Source organism: Opisthorchis viverrini, assembly GCF_000715545.1.
Source record: "Opisthorchis viverrini unplaced genomic scaffold opera_v5_84, whole genome shotgun sequence".
NCBI classification, from domain to species: Eukaryota; Metazoa; Platyhelminthes; class Trematoda; order Opisthorchiida; family Opisthorchiidae; genus Opisthorchis; species Opisthorchis viverrini.
In genome coordinates this window covers 431,992-452,978 of record NW_008751741.1, presented here as the reverse complement: position 1 = coordinate 452,978, position 20,987 = coordinate 431,992, and the positions used below count along the sequence as shown (strand labels likewise).

Genomic DNA, 20,987 nt, shown 5'->3' with positions numbered 1-20,987 from the left:
CTCTTTAGGTACTGAGCGCCGGGGAGTAAGCTTGCCAGAAGGATGATCCGCATAGAAAAGTGTCAAAAAGTGCTTTGAATTGGGTACCAGATGGAGCGTGGACAGCCGTCGGAGGAAGGATATTCCGTGCACCAACTATGCGAAATGAGAAAAGTTTTGCTTCATGAAAGTGTAAGGTCTGAGATCCAAAAAGCTGCTCACAATGTCCACGCCGTGTGTTGGCTGTACACAAGTAATCGGTGGCAAAAATCGTCTCGCCATTTGTTGTCATCGAACGCCAGGCCGGCCACATACTCAAACCGATCACATTGCTATCAGTCACTGATGGCGTGGACCATCAACGGACTGCCGGTCGTTTCGGAACAAATTTGCGGATTCCGACCACGCACTCGTCCGGAGTCGCTTCTCCTGACGTTGCCCAGGGCCGCGTAAGGTGCGGACAAATCGTTTGGCAACTGAAAGACGCAGTTGTGGATGTCAGACGAACTTAGCAAAGTGGTTTTTAGAGCCCCTTCTAAACGCTTTGTCGCCTTGCGGTGCCTCGTAAAACACTGATTCGAGAGCAGATAGTGGGATTCCGCCCTGGTAGGGATTGTGTTGACCAAATCTTCACACTCCATCAGGTGCTAAAACAACGCCATATGTCGAAGCAACCCACAATTATGGTTTTCCTTCATTTCCAAGGCGTATTCAACTCGGTTGACCAGTGGATGTGCAGTCACTGAACACGCCACTTACAATCTAGGGGGAGGCACTGGAATTTGTGGAGAGTTTTACGTATTTTGGAAGTTGTATTGGTTCTGATTATAGCGTGACAGATGAGTTAACTGCACGTATCTGCAAAACTCGGGCCGCGTTTGCTAATTTGAAACACCTATGGCGTCAGAATGGTTTATCCCTGAATCTGAAAGGACGTGTATCAAGCTACATTACGGGCTGTTTTGTTGTATGGCTGTGAGACTTGGCCTATTCGAACAGCGGAACTGAGACGTCTTCAGGTGTTCGACAATCGTTGTTTCAGAACCATAGCTCGTGTGGGTTGGTGTCGGCGAATCCGTAATGAGGCAGTTAGAAAGCGTGTTTTCGGTTGTGTAACGGGTACTTCCATTGAAGAATGTGTCCGGCACTAGAAGCTGCGTTGTTTAGGCTATGTAATACACATGTCAAACAGTCGTTTGCCTAATAGAATGTCTCAGAGTGACAAAGTCAGGGTGGTCAACTTTTGACTTGGAAGAAGGGTATGAAGGAGATAACGAAACGTTTTAGTGTTCCCGGTGCCGCTCGTATTCCAGGATGGGGAAGCAAGATCCCTACTGCGAATGTTTGGACACGCTGCAAGATATGGCTGTCAACCGATCAGTGGTGTTGTTGTTGCCTGAATGAGTGTCTGGAGATGGACGCGCCTCGGAATTATTGTGGTAAGCTAGGATTAGGTCCCTTCCTTGTGCCATTTTTCTATTCTTCACGATGTGGCCTTCAAATTAATCATGGTTTTACGACGGCGAAGCATTGGTGTTGAACACTGTTGTCACGTTGTCGATGATTGTGATGATGGAGTGCATTGAAACCTCCAGCCCCCTAGGAGACTGGTTATCATAGGAGGAATTGTGTCTCTAGACCACAATTCTTCTGACATCATTCCAGCTTGGGAAGCTGAATTAATCATATTGCATTCAGAGAATTTTTGATAAGTACAATTTAGCGGAGGTTGTGCGGATGGGACGTGCAATATGTATGCAATGTTAGTTAATGAAATTTTTCAGTAACTGGTAGTTTTTTGGACTTTTTTCACCATCACTTTACCTGAAGTCTTTGATTATCATTTCAGGTTTGCGAGCCAAGAGACGGGGCAATATTCTACTGGATAATCCAGATGTAGCTGAAACCGACCGTCAAAAATGATACTCTTGCGACAGGAATTACTGTCGGATTCATAAACGCATTAACTTTGGCGGCGCGGTACGTGACTTATTTTGACTAACCATTTTGACTTATGCAGTTGAGCCTACTTAAGACAGTCTAAGTAACCGAATGTAGTACAGAAAGCCTAATAAACCTGGCAGCCGAGCACTTGAAATTTCCCTTCATTTTCTGCGAAATGACTTTCTCACTTGAGGTGAATTCTCTATACTAGCGTAGCAGTATCAGGCTTTGAAAACCCTTCACCGAAGCATCTCCTTGGCCACTGGGAAAGATGTAGATACTTGAGCATGGATTGGTTTCCGTTTCGTACTCGGGGACTGTTTATATGCAGACTATTTCTAAGAACTTTGGCAAACCAATTCATTTGCTCTTGATTCTGGCACATTTTAAGTAATCTCCGTCCCTCGAAGACGTTTGTTGTTTTGCTTTCCAAGTGGTTTCGTGCATGACTGTAGAAGTCATCTGTTCACTGCATAGTTTCCTGTTTTCTAGTTCCAGTGCTTTTCGGCGTTTCATGACATGAGTTTTGGTTTGATTTTTCTTCATTTTAACAGCACTGTTTGGCAAACCAATTCATTTGCTCTTGATTCTGGCACATTTTAAGTAATCTCCGTCCCTCGAAGACGTTTGTTGTTTTGCTTTCCAAGTGGTTTCGTGCATGACTGTAGAAGTCATCTGTTCACTGCATAGTTTCCTGTTTTCTAGTTCCAGTGCTTTTCGGCGTTTCATGACATGAGTTTTGGTTTGATTTTTTCTTCATTTTTAACAGCACTGATGTAGGTATGGCCTCGTGATTCCCGAATTAAAACAAGCTGGCATGAACGCAATGGATTATACAAGTGGGCAGTGTGAAGCTAGTGTTACAAACAAAGGCCTAGTGATGGTGAGAACTAACAGGACTGCGAACTTTCGCAACTGACTCTAGTTTAGCTATCTATCATACGTGATCGCCATCTGAGTCCACTACACTACCCATGAAAATGCACACAGCTCATCCATTGCCGATAGGCACAAGACGGTGGTTTGAATGCTACGGAATTTGAACATACCGTTGGTCATTCAATTAATTGATAAGTCCACCAAGAACTTTGGGCAACGTTGGGCAATTTGCAACGTTTAATGACGAGCCTTGTAGCACCAAGAATTATGTTAGTCAAATTGTTTGATAGTTTAAAATCAGGCAACGGTGAGCTTCATCTTTGTGTTGCTCAACTGCGATTTGTCACTCAAGGTCACGCGATAACTAGATACCAACCTATAGCAGTGTAAATCAAAGTCCAGGTACAAGCTTTACCAACATAAAATCCATACTACCCGGTGTTCAGTACAGGTGTTGAGTACCAATGAAATGAACCGTTTGTTTCACTAAAGCTGCATCCCTCATATAGTATCACTCGACGGTTACGTGGATTAGAAGGAACCAGGGAACGGACAACGTTCGAAATGATAAACTTGGCAAAACTCCCCAAGTTGCGTTGCTTTAACTAGGCGGCGGCGTAAACTAATCTATGCAGATTGCTGAAACCATATTGCAGAATTCAACTTCACGTCTTGCCGAACAACTCAGCCTTTGTAAGGTGCCTAATTACGACTTAATTTTTAATGAAAAATTTCAACTGGTCTGCACAATGCGAAAACCCACAGCAAACCAAAACGCACTGATCAATCAAAGCTCTTGTTCTATAGGCTCATAATTCAGGGGGTACAAAACAGGCCCTCATTAGTGAGACAAGGTTTACGGCGAGGTAGATCTTATGTCCTTATGGAAACCTTCAACCGAGTTAGAATTGCGTTTCGGTCATCAGTGCCTCACTTTCGTAAATAGTCTATTTTTAGCGCCCGCTGATCAATCACTAGCACACCATACATTGAACAAGAGACAAATTTCAACCTGTTGTAATATGTGGTGTCCATTCGAACATGAAGAATCACAAAGGAAAGCTGGCGGGCATTTTAAATATGACTGCTTTTCGAACTGGAATCCCACACACACAAAGTTTGAATGGCTGGGGATCATTTTGCTTTCAACGGACACGTAACTAATTCATATTCAGTGGCTGGCGAATCGTCTGAATAACTCTTCGCAATCTCCAAGAAGAGTGGGTTCATAAGTTTGTTCAGCTACTGCACAGAATTTCGTAATACCATTCTAGCTTGGTTTGGCATACACACTCTGCCTATTAAAATCTCCTTAAGAGGCAACATCTGAACTTTTTGGTCAAGATTAAAAAAAAGACGACATGTTGAATCATTGTGTTCAAATTCCCAAAGGTGCTGGCTTCTGTCAGGTTCCGGATTTTAACTCAGAACAACATAAATCATTATGGTTGTGTAGGTTTCCAAACGTTTCTGGTCACCAACAGGGTCATGACCAATCTTTTAGCATCAAACCGCTGTTGTGGATGAATTTCACGTAGGACAAGCTAGGCAGAGCCCTCGGTAGTCTACTGGATGGTCTGTTTTCTTTGAGACAACAGACCAACTGACAGTAGTCACCGTATTCTAGAGATTCTTTCAATCCTGATTGTATTCATCTCTGAGACGTAGAGTTGGAGTCAGGTAAGTCAATTCTAGTCTACACTTTCCTCTTATCCGCGGTGTTTGCAGACTGCCTTTCACCTATATTCGGTTTTGGTCATATCGGAAGATCACGGGCAGTTAGGCGAGGTTTTACCAGGGCAAATTTCGCATCTATGTGCGTGCGCCAAAAGCACGACAGTCTCGAACACAGGGTTGAAATAGCTAAATAGTCGTCACGTAATGCAACTGCGTAACTCGACTACGCCAGTAAAGTGCTTTTTATCCTTAAAGGTGATCTTTAAAATAAACAGACTAAGAGCTGCACGCAAATGAATAAATTAATGATGAATACTTGTCTCTGGAGCGGAAAAACCGAACATATTACGCCAATAATGTTCACTATCACTGAGTTGTTTAGCTTAAGGATTAACATCAACAGATAAAATTATGCCTCCTGTGCCATTTTCCTTCCTTAAATTATTGGAGAATGTGCTCTAGAACTTGTTTGTATGTATATACTCATCATAGTCCTTTCGGCGCATACATAAATGAGTAACAAGTTGAGAACATTTTGGTTATTGGTGAGACTTGGTTGTATCGGTTAATTTCACAGCGGAGAACGTACTGTTTACATCAGTTTAGTCCTCTGGTTCTAAAACAAATTGGGGTCTGCCCACCAAGAGAAAGTCTAAGGGTCATCCATTATTCCATCCATTTGAACCCTTGAGACTAATTAGCTCAAACAGGATTTTTAGGGGTGTTTTTGAAACACAGCTCACGAGATTCTCAGAAGTGATGAAAAATCATCGAACAATCTAACGGGGAGAGCGGATATCAAATGTCACTTTGAGCAGCGGATGACCTAGTACGGACGGAAAGAGTTGATTTGGGCCAAAGGCCCAAAATTTCGATATCTGCCTCAAACCGAGCTACTTTACTTGTTAATCTGTGTTACCGCACGCGGAGAAATTAGGTGTTAGGTGGAGAAGAGCGCTCACCAAGACTCAGTGTGAGTGTCCATTGAATACTGTAATTATTGCCCAGCGTTTTGTCAAAGGGCAGGGGTCATCCGCTACAATCCCATGGCCTCTTTTGAGCACGTTTTGCGTAGCTCTTTTAAAGCATTTGTGACTGTCGGTTCATATTGACGTATTGGACGTTAATGGAATTTTATAAGCCAAGGAGCTCACGCCCCTGTTCTGTGTGGCTCCTGGCGGTGAAAAATCACCGTCCTTCCAAGTGAGCTGATATCACTAACAAAGTACCAAGAGTAGGGATAAGGCATTCAATTATGCACTTAATGACCTAAACGGAATTTCCCCTCAGTGAAATTTGTCGACATCATAAGATGCAAAATTCAACCATTTTTTAAACTTTAACTACGGCGAACTAGATTTTCTACATCATCTTAGCAGCGAACGTACTTCGTGGTTGAAGCTTTATCCATGAGGTTGGTTCTTGTTCCGTTTGAGCTGCGGTAACCGGTTGGACCAATTCGGTCGGGCTGCTCACGGTTTGGGATAACATCATGTCCGGACTGGTTGGACTGATGGCGGGGGAAGATGGTCGAGGGAGGGTCTTGTAGAACCAGGCACCTGACCGTTTCCATATCTGTGCGCGAAAACCATGGACGAAATAACACATAGTAGCAATCACCATGGATTTTTACACTACATCTGTATTGTTGTGTGTGAACAAAACTGAACTCTGTCTTATAAGCTGGCACATACAGAGACACCTTATGCTCAGCATCACTGAAATTTTCAGAACAATGCTCAGAGCTAGTTCTTAGCTAGTCCCGTATGCTGATCGATTTAGCGATTTAAAAACAGCAACAGTCAGAATTGTAGACTTCTTAACTTGTCACAACGACAACTAAGGAAATTAATTCAGATTTCTATCTCTCAAATTAAGCTGGGAGTTCAGAGCATCCAACGAGGCTAGGCTGAATAATCATTACGCACCAGTGTGGCCAGTTAGCTCCATCAACAACTCTCCCGGAAATGGGAAGTGGGAAATTATGTGACCTTCGTGCCATATTTTCCCGCATGAGCATTTTTCATTCCTCCCGTATGAAGCATACGGGCTGTTTAATCCATCTACTTTGGACATGTCACTCGGAGTGATAACATATGTTTTACTCTGTTCAGTTACAGAAAAAAAATATTCAGGTTGTGTGGGTTAACGCGTTATCAACGAAGTGGAATGAACAGACTGTCAGGTGATTGAAATCTAGGACACAAACTGTTATGCCTCAACGATTTCTGCGTGCAGGATGAGTGAATTTCGTAGAGTAACTTCAACCGGTAGACAATAAATTTGAATTTCTGAGGCGCAAAAACTCGTTCACTGGCGTGTATTTAATAGGTCTCAGTTACGATAATCCTTTCAAATGTGACCGCTATTCAGACTGTGCTGGATTTCTACCAAACTTTTCAAGGTTTCTTTCGGACTAATCACCGTTGGCAAGTCAAGCCTGCCTAACAGTTGTCTTAACTACCGGAGAGGATAAAAATTATCAACAGTTCTTGCTTCTAGGAAGCTTGGTCATGTCGGCTGTAACATTTGTGAACAGCTGTCTATCACATTCTGAACAAGCGTCCAAATTCCACCAGGTTAGTCGTTAGGGTCTACTTTCTGTTGGAGCCTGTATTGACTCTTGCTCAGAATGTTACACTGCCTTTTCATAGGCAGTATTGTCACCAGGTGTTAGCTTGTACAAAACTCAGAAGGAAGATTCATAGAGACATTCTTCGCCCCACCGCCATCGGTGACTGGATGTATGCTGCATATGTTTTACAAAAATCAGTACTTCACCTTCATGTAGGATTATTTGCAACTTTCACAAAAATCTACTTTAAATTTTATCAGTTGGTTGATACTGCACAACCAAGTAAGTGTGCTTGAATTATTGAAATTCATAGCTCACCGGCTTTTCAGTTGCGTTTCAAGTAAGGCGGAATAGTGGATCCGCCCATCTGAAACTGAAGGATTTGATAGTGCCTAGTATGTCCGTGTAGAATAACGAAATAAATGCAGGCATTTTTATTTTTGCTGTTCGAGACGGCCGTAATACTGATGTCGAAATTTATTCAGCTGAAAATATTGGTACACATATGCTGACTTGTTTAAGGGTCTTTGCAAGAACTGGATTATCATACATTTGGCCCCGACTCGCTGCAGTTCATGTTATTCATGTTCTTTTGCTTTGAACTGTAGTCAGTCTCATCACTCATTTTCCAGTGGATTTTTAAAAGACAAGACAAAGCGCATTGTGCTCCTTGAAGAGTTCCTGCGGCGCTATTGCAACCATCTTGGTCGGGAGACTATGCTTAATTCACTCACTGCACCTGATCTAATCTATTCACACGTAGAAGTAACTAGCAAAAGCATTCAACACGCAGAGATGGCTGTTTACATGATAATGAACTGTGAGGTGTTCGTGTGAAGTAATCATTTGGCCTATTGATTCTTCCGTCATGAGTAGTTCGCAGGTGGAAAATTTCCATTTGGAAAAACCACTAGGTTTCCTTAAGTCAAAGTTGCAAAAGTCAAGTCAACAAGGTTCAAATAGAAATTTAGGAATAATAGGGGAAGGCATGATCGGATGATGATGATGATGATGATGATGATGATGATGATGATTGTTTGAAATCAGCAACAGCTGTTTAGGTCAAGTCTTCACACGGAGTTGATAACCTGATCATGTGACCAATATGATGACGGATGAATCTCTGAAACTTATCTTAAGCTTCGACGTGTGGGCAGGGGAAGAAGTCAAATTCTGGTGGGCCCAGCACGTGATTAGGACATTTTGCCTACGAAGAGCTGATTCACGGGTTTGGAGTGCCACAGCCTGAGCTACTGTAAGTTTCGGTGCTTCATCTATCTGTGGTGATTAGCGGACGCCTCGGAGATTCTGGAAACTTGGGCTGGATGCCACACTTTTTTCTGCCTGTTAGGTGCTAGACTACTTAACTGGTCAGTGTTCTCCAAGTTCCAGAAACTGGCGCATTCATCGGTAGAGTAAGAGGAAGGGTGACAAATCACGGACATTCTCGGCCACCCTGACTTCGAAGTTAAGGGAAAACAGATGGTTGCTTGTCATATAAAACAATACAAATTATTAAAAGACCGCACAGTTGCTCTGAATAATCGATAAAAAATTGGAAAATTAGATGGTACCTGATTGGGACAAATACACTCATTTGCAAGTCAGTTTGGTTTCCACCGGAGACAACTTGATCTCGTTTATTTTATTCTTTAACTGAATGTTGTACACAACGACCGCTTCATGCTTCACTCAGTAAGGTATTCAAGATATTGTAGTATATGTTCACATAGGAAACTATTCACAAGATTGCTGAAAAACCTACGACCAGTTTCGCCCATCTTGGGCTCACCAGGCAGATGCTGTCCTTGAGATTCCGTCAACCATGAGTTTTACTTGAAGCCGAATTAAAATAATTTTGACAAATAATCTCATTCGCATATCAATGCGCTTTTGACGTAGACTTACCTGGAAACAAAATCAAACTGGTATGCAAATTGTTGTATTTGTCAAAATCTGTCGAATTCGGGTTCAAGCAGGACATTAAGTTGACGGAAACTCGGGAGGTCGCCTACCTGATGAGCCCTTAGGAGGACAGAAGCGGTCGTGGGCTGTCGAAGCGTTTCCAGCAACCTTATGATTGGTGTTTTACGACTATATAGCTCTACAGTGCCTTCGAATATACACTAACCTCACTGACAGGAAGAAATCTCAAATGAGATTATCAGATCTCTGCAAACTACTATCAATCTGGAAGTGGCTCAGAGGAATAATAATCCCGAAAGGTGAGCAAAACGTTCACCTGACATGTCAACATTCGAAGAGCCAGTTATTACGCGACGCATTTGCGGATTGAAGGATGAGTGGCGCTATATGCTTTGTGACAACCAGCCAAACAGTTTTTCATCCATCCATAGCCGTGCTCAAAGGTGATCAGCACTGACAGCCTCGGATTTTCGTAAACTATTTCACTCATTCTTGCCAACAGCCCAAAGTTTCGAACTACTCCAATTTTTCTGGAATGCGCACTGGTTTAGATTCTCGATAAGTCTGAAACGACTGTTTCCCGGCTTTTTAGCATGGATTAACCTCAATGACAGGGCGGAAGCTCGATCGTGGTAAATGGCAAACAAGGCAAACAGACTTACATTGTGAGAAGTCTGGTTGTTGGTCTGTCCGCCGAGCTTGGTAGCTGGATTGCAAACGTTTCATCACCAATCGAGATGAACATAGTCAGTGTTTCTGATTTTGAATGCGGCCACACTTTGACATCGTATGTCAAGCTGCCTAACTAAGCGCACGGTTATCCGCTCTCGAGCACTTCATCATCATTAAGAGCCACTAAGCTTTGTAGATGGTTTACATTCGGCTCATGATCATGAGGGTCTGAATCAAGAAAATTAGTTGAATTTCCTAGTTTAGTCATATGTTTAAAGCCAAAAGACAGTTTCACTGCTATCAGCGTGAATTGTCGTTGGCTAGCGGAACTGTTTCTGGAAGTTAGTCAATTTGTGTACGCAGGTATTCTTCAATTCGGTGGCCGAATTCGGTACTATCATGTTCGCCTGGCACCTTTAATCTGAGTGTATAGCCGTACGATCGTCTTAGGAAAGACGATATTCATTATGTGGAATTTCGTTGGATTGATGGTATTCTGTGCTTGATTTGCGCACTGTATTATGGCTAAACTCCCACTTTTAGTGTAAACTGTTTGTATTTTCTATTCGGCCCTTGAAGTTAGGTAGCAGTTGTAGACCAATGTAGTCAGTGTATTCAGTGCAGTCAATGCACCCCAATCAGAGTCGCCTGCGTGTAAAGGCGACGTTTCACAAGCATCGGTCCTCGAGCACGAATGGATTAAGTTCAATGCAAACAGTCTTGCGTCCCAGGCCAACCTCTCCGGTCTCGTGGGTGTGGATGATCTGAAGTATTTAACCGCTGTCAACAACAATGGTTATGTGGAAACTATTCAGATTTCTGTCAATGCATTGTGTGATGGCCACACAAAGGGAGTTTGTCATTAATCCATAAAAAACGAAGCTAACATTCAATTGTCCGTCCCATACAACTGTGCTTTCATCATCTATTGAACGGACCAAACTTCAAGAAGGAATCGTTATGACGCCAAATGTGAATTCTGTATAAAACTCCGGGAGGAAGTTAGCAGCTACTGCCAGGCTCATGTGGACCACTGGATGCCTGTCACCTAACTAATTCCATGGTTTTTCTGATGTGAAACGAAACTTGGGGCCTGGATGGCTGGTGATTTTTTCAGTCATTTAAATCGAATTACGGATACTAGAATAAGTTCACCAAAGAGGGTCCAGGGTGGTGGCGGGATTTGAACTCTGTACAATTCTGTACAATCTTCCGCAAAATGGCACAATAATGATGGGTGAGATACATGACCTTCAAGGGGTGGTACAAAATCTCTCTTTCTACCGTGGTTCCCTTATTCTGGAGATTACTGTACTGAAATTTCTAAAAGAGCCGTTCCATCATTGTTAGTGACACGTATAGAAACTGGTTACTGGGTGAAAAACGGTTTCTTTTAAAAATAGCTGTGAGCCTTCTGACAAACACGCCTCAAAACTAGCTAACGATTGACTTGCCACTAGGATTGTAGAATCTAGTCTAAAACCAAGCACTTGGAAACATTTTAAAGTTCTTTTAGAAAATGTATTTACCCTGTAGATAACTGGTGACCAACAATAGTCATGAGGATATGAACTGAAGTTAGGATTTCTAAGTACGTCTAAAAAATCTGCCGGGATCGTTACCTTAGTGACAAATCATGGCGGTTTTAGGAGAAATTGGAGCGAAAATCTTTAGGTAAACTATGAACCCACGTTCGTATTTTGCGAAGGAAATAGAGTATATCAAAACAAGATTGAGTGCTGTTCACATCATTGATGATCGGTTGATATTTTTATATCAGACTAGGCATCAAACTTAAAAGCCTCTGCAACCACGAAGTTCACAATTGTCAGTCCTAAAAACAGAGCTCCTCGCCCAATCCAAATTAAAGCCCCCGTTCTAAAATCATCTTTGTTTTAAGAGTTCCAGTTCAACCCTCCTCGAGTATTTTCAGTAAATGCGTCCCCGATCAATTCAACTGGCCTCTGAAAGTGAGTTAATCTATGAAGAACACCTTCCCATGAACTAAAGTGATACTGAGGTAATTGAGGTTGCTCCATTAATCACTGACCCCAGCAGGCTTAGCCCCATTCATCATTAGTTATCATACTTCGTTTCAGACAAGCGTCCTATACAGTTGAGTTGCATATATCAATTGGTCCAGCCGCATAAAGTAGCCTGTGTTTCCTATCTTTGATATCAAGAGCTATCTCCAGCTGCTTGTCAGTTTGGGATTCTGGGCACCTGTGCAGCTCCACCTAAGGTGCATTTGTATGAAACGGATGAAGAAACGTTACACTCAGTGCAAATCTGTTGAGAGTAGATTGTTTACAACACTCAAATTAGCTATACTGGGTTCATTAGTTTAAGAGAGAAGCGGAGGGGAGGTGTAACGATTAATTATAGTCAGGAGGGCCGTTGAGTGTTTCGCATTTGATTTCCCTTTAGGAAGAACTTGCCTTTCGAAGTGCTCTTCAGGTAGTTTCTTATTTAGAACTAATTAGTTAAAATGTATGGCGCTCGACTAGTAAAAACTGCGCTGCAGGAAAAAAACTGTACACAACTCATCCATGGAGGGCTAGTTCCTCAAAGTTCACAGCTTACTGCAAATTAATTACGAAACAGTGTTGAAAACAGCAGCTAATACGTGGTTAACACATACGTCTCAGGACGTATATTACTCCAATTATTCCGTCCTGAACATTTTATGATATCAATTCTAGCACCCCGGCTGCGTTGGGCTACACAAGTTACTTTTTCGATGACTCTTCTTGTCAACCATGTGACAATATCAAGGAGAGCATTCTTGTTTCACCGCATGAGCAATATCGATTTAAAGAATGTTGACTGGATAACAAGTGCTGGTGATTTTATCTATACCTAGTTTTCCTTGACCTCAAATTCTCAGAGGACTAAATTCGCCTTTTGGATGGGTTTAAACGAAGCACGTACCGGTGCCGCTTGCGTTTTGGACATAAATGATTATTGCTGGGCTATAAAGTAGTATTGCCGTACAGCGAGAAACAAAAAACATCTTTGTTGGTGATCATCTATCGAAAGCAATTCTAAAGTGACTGCGGTAGACTTATTGAATTTCCGTAATTGCTGAGCCTTACGAAAAACATGAAAACAAACGGATGATGTGAAAATATTCAATTTATGAGACAACTTACCTCGCGCGCTTCGCGACAAATTTTACATATGGTCTCCGTAGTTGGTGTCTGTCTGCTTCCCCTTCTTTCGCGTATGCGCTCAAGAAGCTCGTGACCTTTTTGAGTGATACTAGTTGAGACGGATCGGGCGCGCTGGGATGCTTTTTCCCCTGCGGTCTCCTCCGTGGGACTTCTACCGTTGGGAGTTTCAATATTATCCGAGAAATGTCTGGAGCGCGTTATTGCTGGATTGGACGCATTGTGAACCGGGGTACTACGTGCTGACGCTGCTCCTGGTCTGAATGCAATCCAAGTGCGCGACGTTAATGGGTGTGAGTTTCGTGACCTTCGTGCAACCGGTACATCAACTGAACACGCGGAACACACGTGGCGGCCGCAGTCGCAACACACTTGGGCCAGGTTGCTCAGACGTCCGAATTCCTGCTTACAAATGGAGCATTCTGTTCGAGTATGTACGGTGCTATCATGTTTCATGCGATCCAGTCTTTGGAGCATTTGACTTGGAAGGGAAAGAATGAAAGACATAGGTGTTGTTCGTCGTCGTCATTTCAACATTTCTGTCTATCCATTTAAGAACTGATGAACTCAAGCGATTGAAAGGCGGAATACTTCACCGGGCAATGGTGATTGTCATTGATAAACGGCAAAGTGCGTGTAGTTTGCGCTAGTTGTATTTCTATGCAACAATGACACACTCTGGGGAACTAAGAATTAATTGCATAAATCTGGTTCGTTTAAGTAATTAAGATCTTGAGTTTTGGTCCACGCAGTACAACAATACTCTGTATTCTCTTCCCTTCTCACAACTAAACTGATAAATTAAATTCCATCACAGTTTGTTTTGGTAGTATCCCATTTCTGTGATTAATCCAAGAACGGTCAACGTCACACAACCAATGATTGCATACTGCAGACCCGGAACGCTCATCAGCAGTGAATAGGGAAACGCGATGTATATGGAACGAGTGCCTATTAAGCAATGTTTAGGAGACCAAAGTCTGGCCCAATATATCCTCTGTTTCAGTGTATACGCACATCCTATCTGATCACTACCATAAAATAATATTGCTTTCGAAGGATGTAAAACAGCTCATCATGCTCTCGTCCACTCAAACGGAAAATCCTGCCCTACATAATATCTTATTACAGTTTGTCACAGGAGATAAAATAACCACCGTTACCATGCGATGATCTGCAGTGAGAGGCAGCGATGCCCATAATTCAAGTTTTTGGAGAAGCCATGGCTAGACCATATTTAGGTGTTTTTATCTTCATGTATATTTGTTGTGATTGGGACATTCCATTTTTAAAGCTAATCCTACTCGTAAGGCACACTTTGTAGAAGGAACCTTTAATCGTTTTGGGGCACAAAAGGGATTGTTCAAAAGAAAATATGTAAATACTAGTTTAAATAAGGTAGCTCAACCTCCCGCTCAAAATGTGAGAGAGTCAGCCTAACCTGGTATAAGTTTCTGCGAATCCCAATCTGTATCCAAACATCCTGAGTGTTTCACAATTGTTCTGTACACCGTTTTAGGTGCACTACGCAACGATTACATATTTTCCCAGTTTTCGTCAACGTGTGGCAATGCTGTTAAAATCCTATTCCGAGCTGGAGGCAGGAGGAATATTTCTGCTGTGAACCTGCAGGTGATACGTCCCCGAGCAAATGAGAGTTACCACGCCATCTTAGGTGTGCAGAAACCAATTAAACACGATAAAGTTGAAGGGAAAATAACTTTCGCGTTTCTCATCAATCTCTATTGGACAGATTAAAGGTGCCTCCAACTTAGGAGCCTAATAACATAGGTCGTTTGCGGCGACCCTAGTTGAGTGTCCATTCCCCGGATTTTCGCGTTTCTCATCAATCTCTATTGGACTGATTAAAGGTACCTCCAACTTACGAGCCTAATAACATAGGTCGCTTGCGGTGACCCTACTTGAGTGTTCATTCCCCGGACTCAGAAAAATGCTGATTTAATGGTAATTTCTGGACACTCAATCTCGAAACAACAAAGTGCGCGTATTTCATTTTGCTCAATTGTTTACTAGCCAGCAAAGATGAGTGATGAAGTTCAAGTGGCAGCAACGACATTTGTGTACATCGAATGTTCCTGCGCAACTTGGCTTTTCTGGTGGCACTATATCACATTTCTGGGTAACTTTCTGTGAGCATCAATGCTATATTTAGCCTCATCCTGTAGCTAAGCACATACAAACAGCTAGCTGTCGAAAAAGAACTGCCAAGCAGTCTAATTCGCTTTAGGGTAATATTGTGTGGCACAGTCATCGTGTTTAAATTCGTTTTGTCGGTTTCGAATAATCCTCTCGAATAATAAACAAGGACCAAATAATAATTTATCGACATCGGCTGTGATGGAATTATGCGCAAGAAAGTCTATGCATTCGATGTTTTCATCTGTCCTACGGAACTTACGTTGTAGATCCAAGAGTGATGTTTGGCAAGGTGCGACAAAAAACTTAAATTTGGAATGTACGTAAATTTGAATATTGAAATGAAATACATAAATGCCGTTATTGTGCTGCGGCTTACTCAATGCGGTGCTTTTCACGCTGTACCACGTCCTCATTTCGTCGGAGTACTTGGAGAATTTGCTCCTCTTCTTCCGTACTCAGGCGCGTTGCGGGACGGCTCTGTGCGGACTGCGCTCTGGAAGACCAGCCCGCGCCGAGTCTGAGAATAATGGGGGAAAGTCCTTGGGATATTCGGCAGTGGACACTTGCAAGTGAGAAAAGACTATCCGACTAAACAGGAAGAGTTCTCAGTATCATAAGTAGTTTCTCTAGTTATCCGCCAATGTCATTAAAAATGATTATCGAAAGCTGCAGGACATGGAAAACCATTAGTGTTTGGTTTATTTACACGCTATTTTCAGTAAAATACCTTGACAATCAACATACATCGAGTGAACTAAAGCATCACAGTAGCGGACTATTACACTATCAGAAGTTTTCGTCGTTGTAAACCTTACACAGATACTGATCAGGAATAAACCAAAAAGTACACCAGATCCACTCGTTTATTTTCACATGTTAGGGTTTTTAAATTTCAAAACTTTTCAAATGCGGAGGACGTTGTGCTGTGATTATGTTTTATGAAAGTTCCGTATAACATACTGGTGCCTCTCCGGGAAACCTAATGACTTCAATTAATAATGGACGTTTTTTCGGGAACATTTCCACACAAAACATGCGTAATATCGCTTTGAAAAGTAACTGAGTTTTGTTCACGTTGTACACATCATCGTATAGTGACTGAATTCCGTTCCGTTAACTTCGGCAAATACTTTATTCACTCGATCTCGTAGTGGTCGATCGATGTTTGTGCTATATGGAAATTCAAATCTTATAAAGTAGCCGCAAAATCGATGAGTCCCATTTTTCGCCAACTCTTCTATCCTCTTCTATGATTGCATACTGGCACGGGAAACAACTCTCTGTAGGTTAACTGCATTTAATCCTTTATCCTCAAATCTGGCGTGGTGAGACCCTACTCGATGTCTGTCTGGTTTTATTCTTGCAAGGTCAATCTGCAACTTTTAAAGTACGTATTTTACATGACAGGTCAAATGATTAGTAGTGGCTTTGGAATGTCTCGTTTTAACACGTCTGTTGTTTTTTATGCGAAAGTTTTTAATCCTGAAAAGGGGCAGATTTGCTCGTGGATTTAGGCTCGCGCAACTCTTCGCGCACACAGTAATTAGCAGAGTTCAAGGTGATGTTGACAGTTTAAATGAGTACGGCCGCTTTCCTATATCCGCAAGGTAATCATTTGGGTTTATGTCTGATACCCTAATAGGCCAGCCATCAGAACCAAGATTGGCAAGCAAATTTAATTATGCCAGGAAGGTTAACGTTGCAGAAACTCAGTTAAGGCTGACTACTACTTACGAAGAATGTTTTGAGATGGGTGTCCGAAATGGCCGTTCTGAGGCAAATTGGATTACTCCGAAGTTTACCTAGTGATCTTTGTCGATATTTCTTGACTATCGCACTAACAAGCCAAACGCATTCATCTGTAAATTAGCTGCGGGGAAAATGGTAGTCCAGCGTAGCACTTTTTAGTGTCCAAACAGAGGTAACTCAATTTCATGTGGAAACCTTAGTCTTAGGCTCACGGCGATTCGTTGTGGTTGTTTCCTAATAAGGGGTGCCGGCCTGTGGGGGTTTCAATCTGAAACGCAGATTTCGGATAATCACAGAAACCAAAAGTGTGTTTGAATAGTTATGCTAAAACATTTGAGTAGCTTGGATTGTAGAGTGCCAAATGAAATGTCTTCTAGTTTTTTTCATTTGTAGGTCTTAAGACCATTCCGTAATGTGACTTGCGAGCTTCTGAAGCTATGCAAATAATATCCGTTTTTACGGCCTAAACTAACGAGGCTGGTGGAATTAGAACCCTTCTGTCCTATTTCTAACTTATTTTTTCTTATTGAATTTGTGAGTTTGACTTTTGGCCCATGAACATCATGTTACTCATTAGTGGATTCATTTCACATCAGCGCGTATAATGTAATAGAGCTATCAGCCTGGACTAAACATTAGTATAGTATCTAATTCCTTTAAATACTGATATAGTGATACAGTGCTGTGTATCGGACTATTATGTTCCCATTACTTTTATCCCTTTATTATTCTTCCGAATTGCTATTCATTTTTGGGATACAGTGAGAAGTAAACGCACACAGAAGAAATTGTTAGACAATTAAGGGTACATACGAGTGGACACAAAATATGTGAACTGCTTCTTCCTTCAAGACCTGGATCATCTACGAGTTCAAATGCTATTAAGGGCGAAATAGCTCAGTGGTTATTCCGCGAATTTACTGACCGGAAGGTCCGTATTTCGAATCGGATCTCCGCATTTTGACTTTCTAGGATGGGGCAACCTGGCAGGCCCCAGCTCCCGTGCTTCCTTCTGGTGGCATGGCAGTTATGCACCAAACGAACTAACTACCAACTACTAACAACACACAAGCATGCGCAATGCAGGATGCATCATTTTGGGACTTTACGTCTACGGATGGATAAGGTAAAACATACCCAGGTCTTGTAGGATCGTCATCTTCAATCACTATCTCCATTGGGCTAGTACCAATGAGCCAGTGAGTTGGTGAGGTAATGACTTCGCTTTTGTGCAACGGGGACTTTGGTCGAAGTAAGTGTCAGCCACCGGAAGCTGAAAAGCCTCATGGCATGAGGTAATGACTTCGCTTTTGTGCAACGGGGACTTTGGTCGAAGTAAGTGATCAGCAACAGAAGCTGAAAAGCTTCCCTCATGGCATGTTCACGCCGAGTCATTTTCTGCCCAAAACGCGCAATTCTGAGTATTTAACCGATTGTATGATAGGAGAGTCAGATTGCTCAGTTGTGAAGGTGACGGTGAGTAGTCTGGGTAGTTCTACTGCGGTCTGCCTTTCAGGTTAAAAAACACGTAATCCTATCTGTGATATGATGAATATATTGAATTTAATGCTTGTAAAGCAATGCCAAGGGCGTTGATATTGTGACATGTAATTAACTGCAGGTCTAAACACCAAGGGGTGCTGATGTGGCGGTCATCACTCTCTCATCATCCCTCTTCCCTCTTTTTTTCACCAAGGCCTTCGCAGAAATTATGGCTGCGCGGCTATGAAACACCAATTTTCAGTAATGATAATGTTCAAAAGATGATGCTATCTATGACTCGATGGGCGTGCAACCTAGGGGCGTTAGCCAATCGAAAATTAGGAACCGTCATCAGTCCATCTCCTGGCCACAAAGTCGATCGATAACCATCGAGAACTCGGCTGGTGATCAATCCATCATGGATATACAAGAGGAAAAAATATTGCAACATGCCGGAAAGAGAGATGGTATCTGATTGAAGCAGTGGAGGACAATCATGTCCTGTGTAAAAATTTCCACCTACTGCGACGGAACTTTCGGTGATTTTTCTGTTGGATAAATTTAGTTTATGGACGGTTGCAGTCATATTGACAGCCTGGCTTAATGCTTAAACAAACTTTCCAAAATATGTGCCACTAATTTTCGAGAGCTTTAAAATCTTGAGTCGATAAATTCTTGGTGTTATGTAAGTGTTTTTAACACCAAACAAGGTGTGCAATGCTGACGACATTGTTTTCAGTGTGACAATTTGACAATTTGCTAAAAACCATGTACCCTAGACAAATTGGTTCCAGATGCTAGGGTTTTGATCACCTGGAATTGGGAGAGGGTAGGGAATACGGCCAAGTCTTGGAGGTGGTGGCATGTTTGGTTAATTTGGAACAAGGTGACTACGCATTAAAGACGATAGCTGTGTCGCGCGAGCACCACTGGCTGCGCTGATGGGCCATTTTTGCAACTGTCATTTACCAATAGTGAGTTGAGTTCAGGGGGTCTTCATCCAGGGAGAAGACAGTTGTCAACCCGATTGAACTTACTGGTTAATGTTTTCACACTTCGTTGCCCGATCGTGTACCGTCCACCCACAAATCGTTTCCATTTAGCCCATGGATGGGGAGAAAAATATCTGCGATGCAGGTGGTCTTCTGCCTTGCGGAGTACACATCTGAACCTGCGTAACCTATGAAGCGTAAGTATTTTGTCATGGGAGTGTTCCTTTTTCTCAGGAACATCTGGCGTATCCCAGCATTACTAAAGCGATATTGCTATCAGATCTGACGAATGCTTCGGAGACACCAATGGTCAATCACTTATATCTATCTTATGTCCTCTGCGTGTGAACGGTACGTTTCTGATCCATAAAGCAGTATAAATCGCACCACTGCTGTGTAGACTCTCCCACTGACAGGTAAACTGACGTCACTTCGGCGCCATAGGTATCGGACATTGGCAAAATCTGTCCTGGTCTTCCCGATTCCAGAAGTATTCTCGTTCCCAGACAGTCCACCGGAACTCATTAAGCCGCCCAGGTAAACAGATTTACCTGCCTAATCGACCGACCCCATTGCAAGCATGAATTTTGGGTTCGATCCCACCCCAGCTTGTAGAAGCATCTTCCGCTTTGAAGGTGTGAAACGCTAGCAAAACTGCGCGGCAGAATTGTTTAGGCCACGTAAAATTGCTTGAATTTTCGAAGAACCTATATAGAGAGCAGTATGATCTATGTATGAGCCTTTTCGATCCACGAGGTTTGAGCGACATGGAGAAGAATTTCAAGTAAAACACCAATAGCGAAGTTGAAGTGAAAAGCTGAGAGAAGGCAGCCTTGTCTTACACCACTGGACGTGGTAAGCACAGACGAAAGCCTGCCGTATAATCATATGATCCCACGGGAGTTTGCATACAGATCCCCAATAAGGGCTATAAATTTGGAACATCTTTGATCAATAGATACCGCCACAGTCTGACAACCGATACAATCGCAAGGGGAAATGTGACGGGTGTATCCTCTGCCAGGGCGAAACCCAGCTTGATTTTCACGAATCTATGTCTCCCAATAATCGGTCAGCATTCGCAAAATACAGTCAGAGAGCACCTTAGACGAGATGGATACCATGCTGATGCCATGATATTTTTTAGCATGAGCTCCTTTCGCATTTTGGAAAGAATGGGGTCACGGTTGAGGAGCTTCATTCCACAGATATTCTGTTCCTGTTCCAAGTCTTCTGGAGTACGGTTATTGACCTGTTTTACAAAATCTCGCCACCTTTTTTTGAAGTGCGAGGTATATACCACCCGCGATAGGTATTTTGTCGATTTGGGGGACTGATATCTAGTGCTGGATTTCTACTGTTGATGGTGGCCTGGTGTCGATGTTCCGTTCAAGCCCACCGGGCTCTTCCAGCAGTCGTGTTGAAGGAGAACATCAGCGTAACTGTTCTTGGAAGTAGTCAACCCACCACTCAAGACGACGAATGAGGGAGTAATTTCCGTTCCATCTCTTTAGCATAATGTTTCACTGACGCCTGCCTCCTTTTGTACTGGTTGATCGAATCAACTGAAATAGGGCGCGGCTGTTACCTGAAGCAAAAGCCCCCTCTCCCTCGAAATCCACCAGCATTTTCCCGTTCTTCTTCTGTCATTCTTATCCGATGTTTGAGGGACCTCTGTGCGCCATCATAGTCGCTAGTTGCTGGCGTGGCCTTTCTGGCGGTTATGAGATCTACCGATTCCGAAGATATTCGGTATTTATTTTGTCCAAATAGATGAGCTTG

The 20,987-nt window shown here is 42.6% G+C and overlaps 1 protein-coding gene across 1 annotated transcript in view; it reads right to left on the bottom strand.

Moving 5' to 3' along the window:
• Positions 1-13,133, bottom strand: part of T265_13618 (hypothetical protein) — a gene marked incomplete at both ends in the record, with an annotated part of 21,592 nt that extends 8,459 nt beyond the window's left edge. The window contains 2 exons of the mRNA XM_009169736.1: positions 5,868-6,054; positions 12,805-13,133. Coding sequence (XP_009168000.1) covers positions 5,868-6,054; positions 12,805-13,131 — 514 coding nt within the window. The remainder of the gene's footprint in view (positions 1-5,867; positions 6,055-12,804) is intronic.
• Between the last annotated feature and the right edge of the window lie 7,854 nt (positions 13,134-20,987).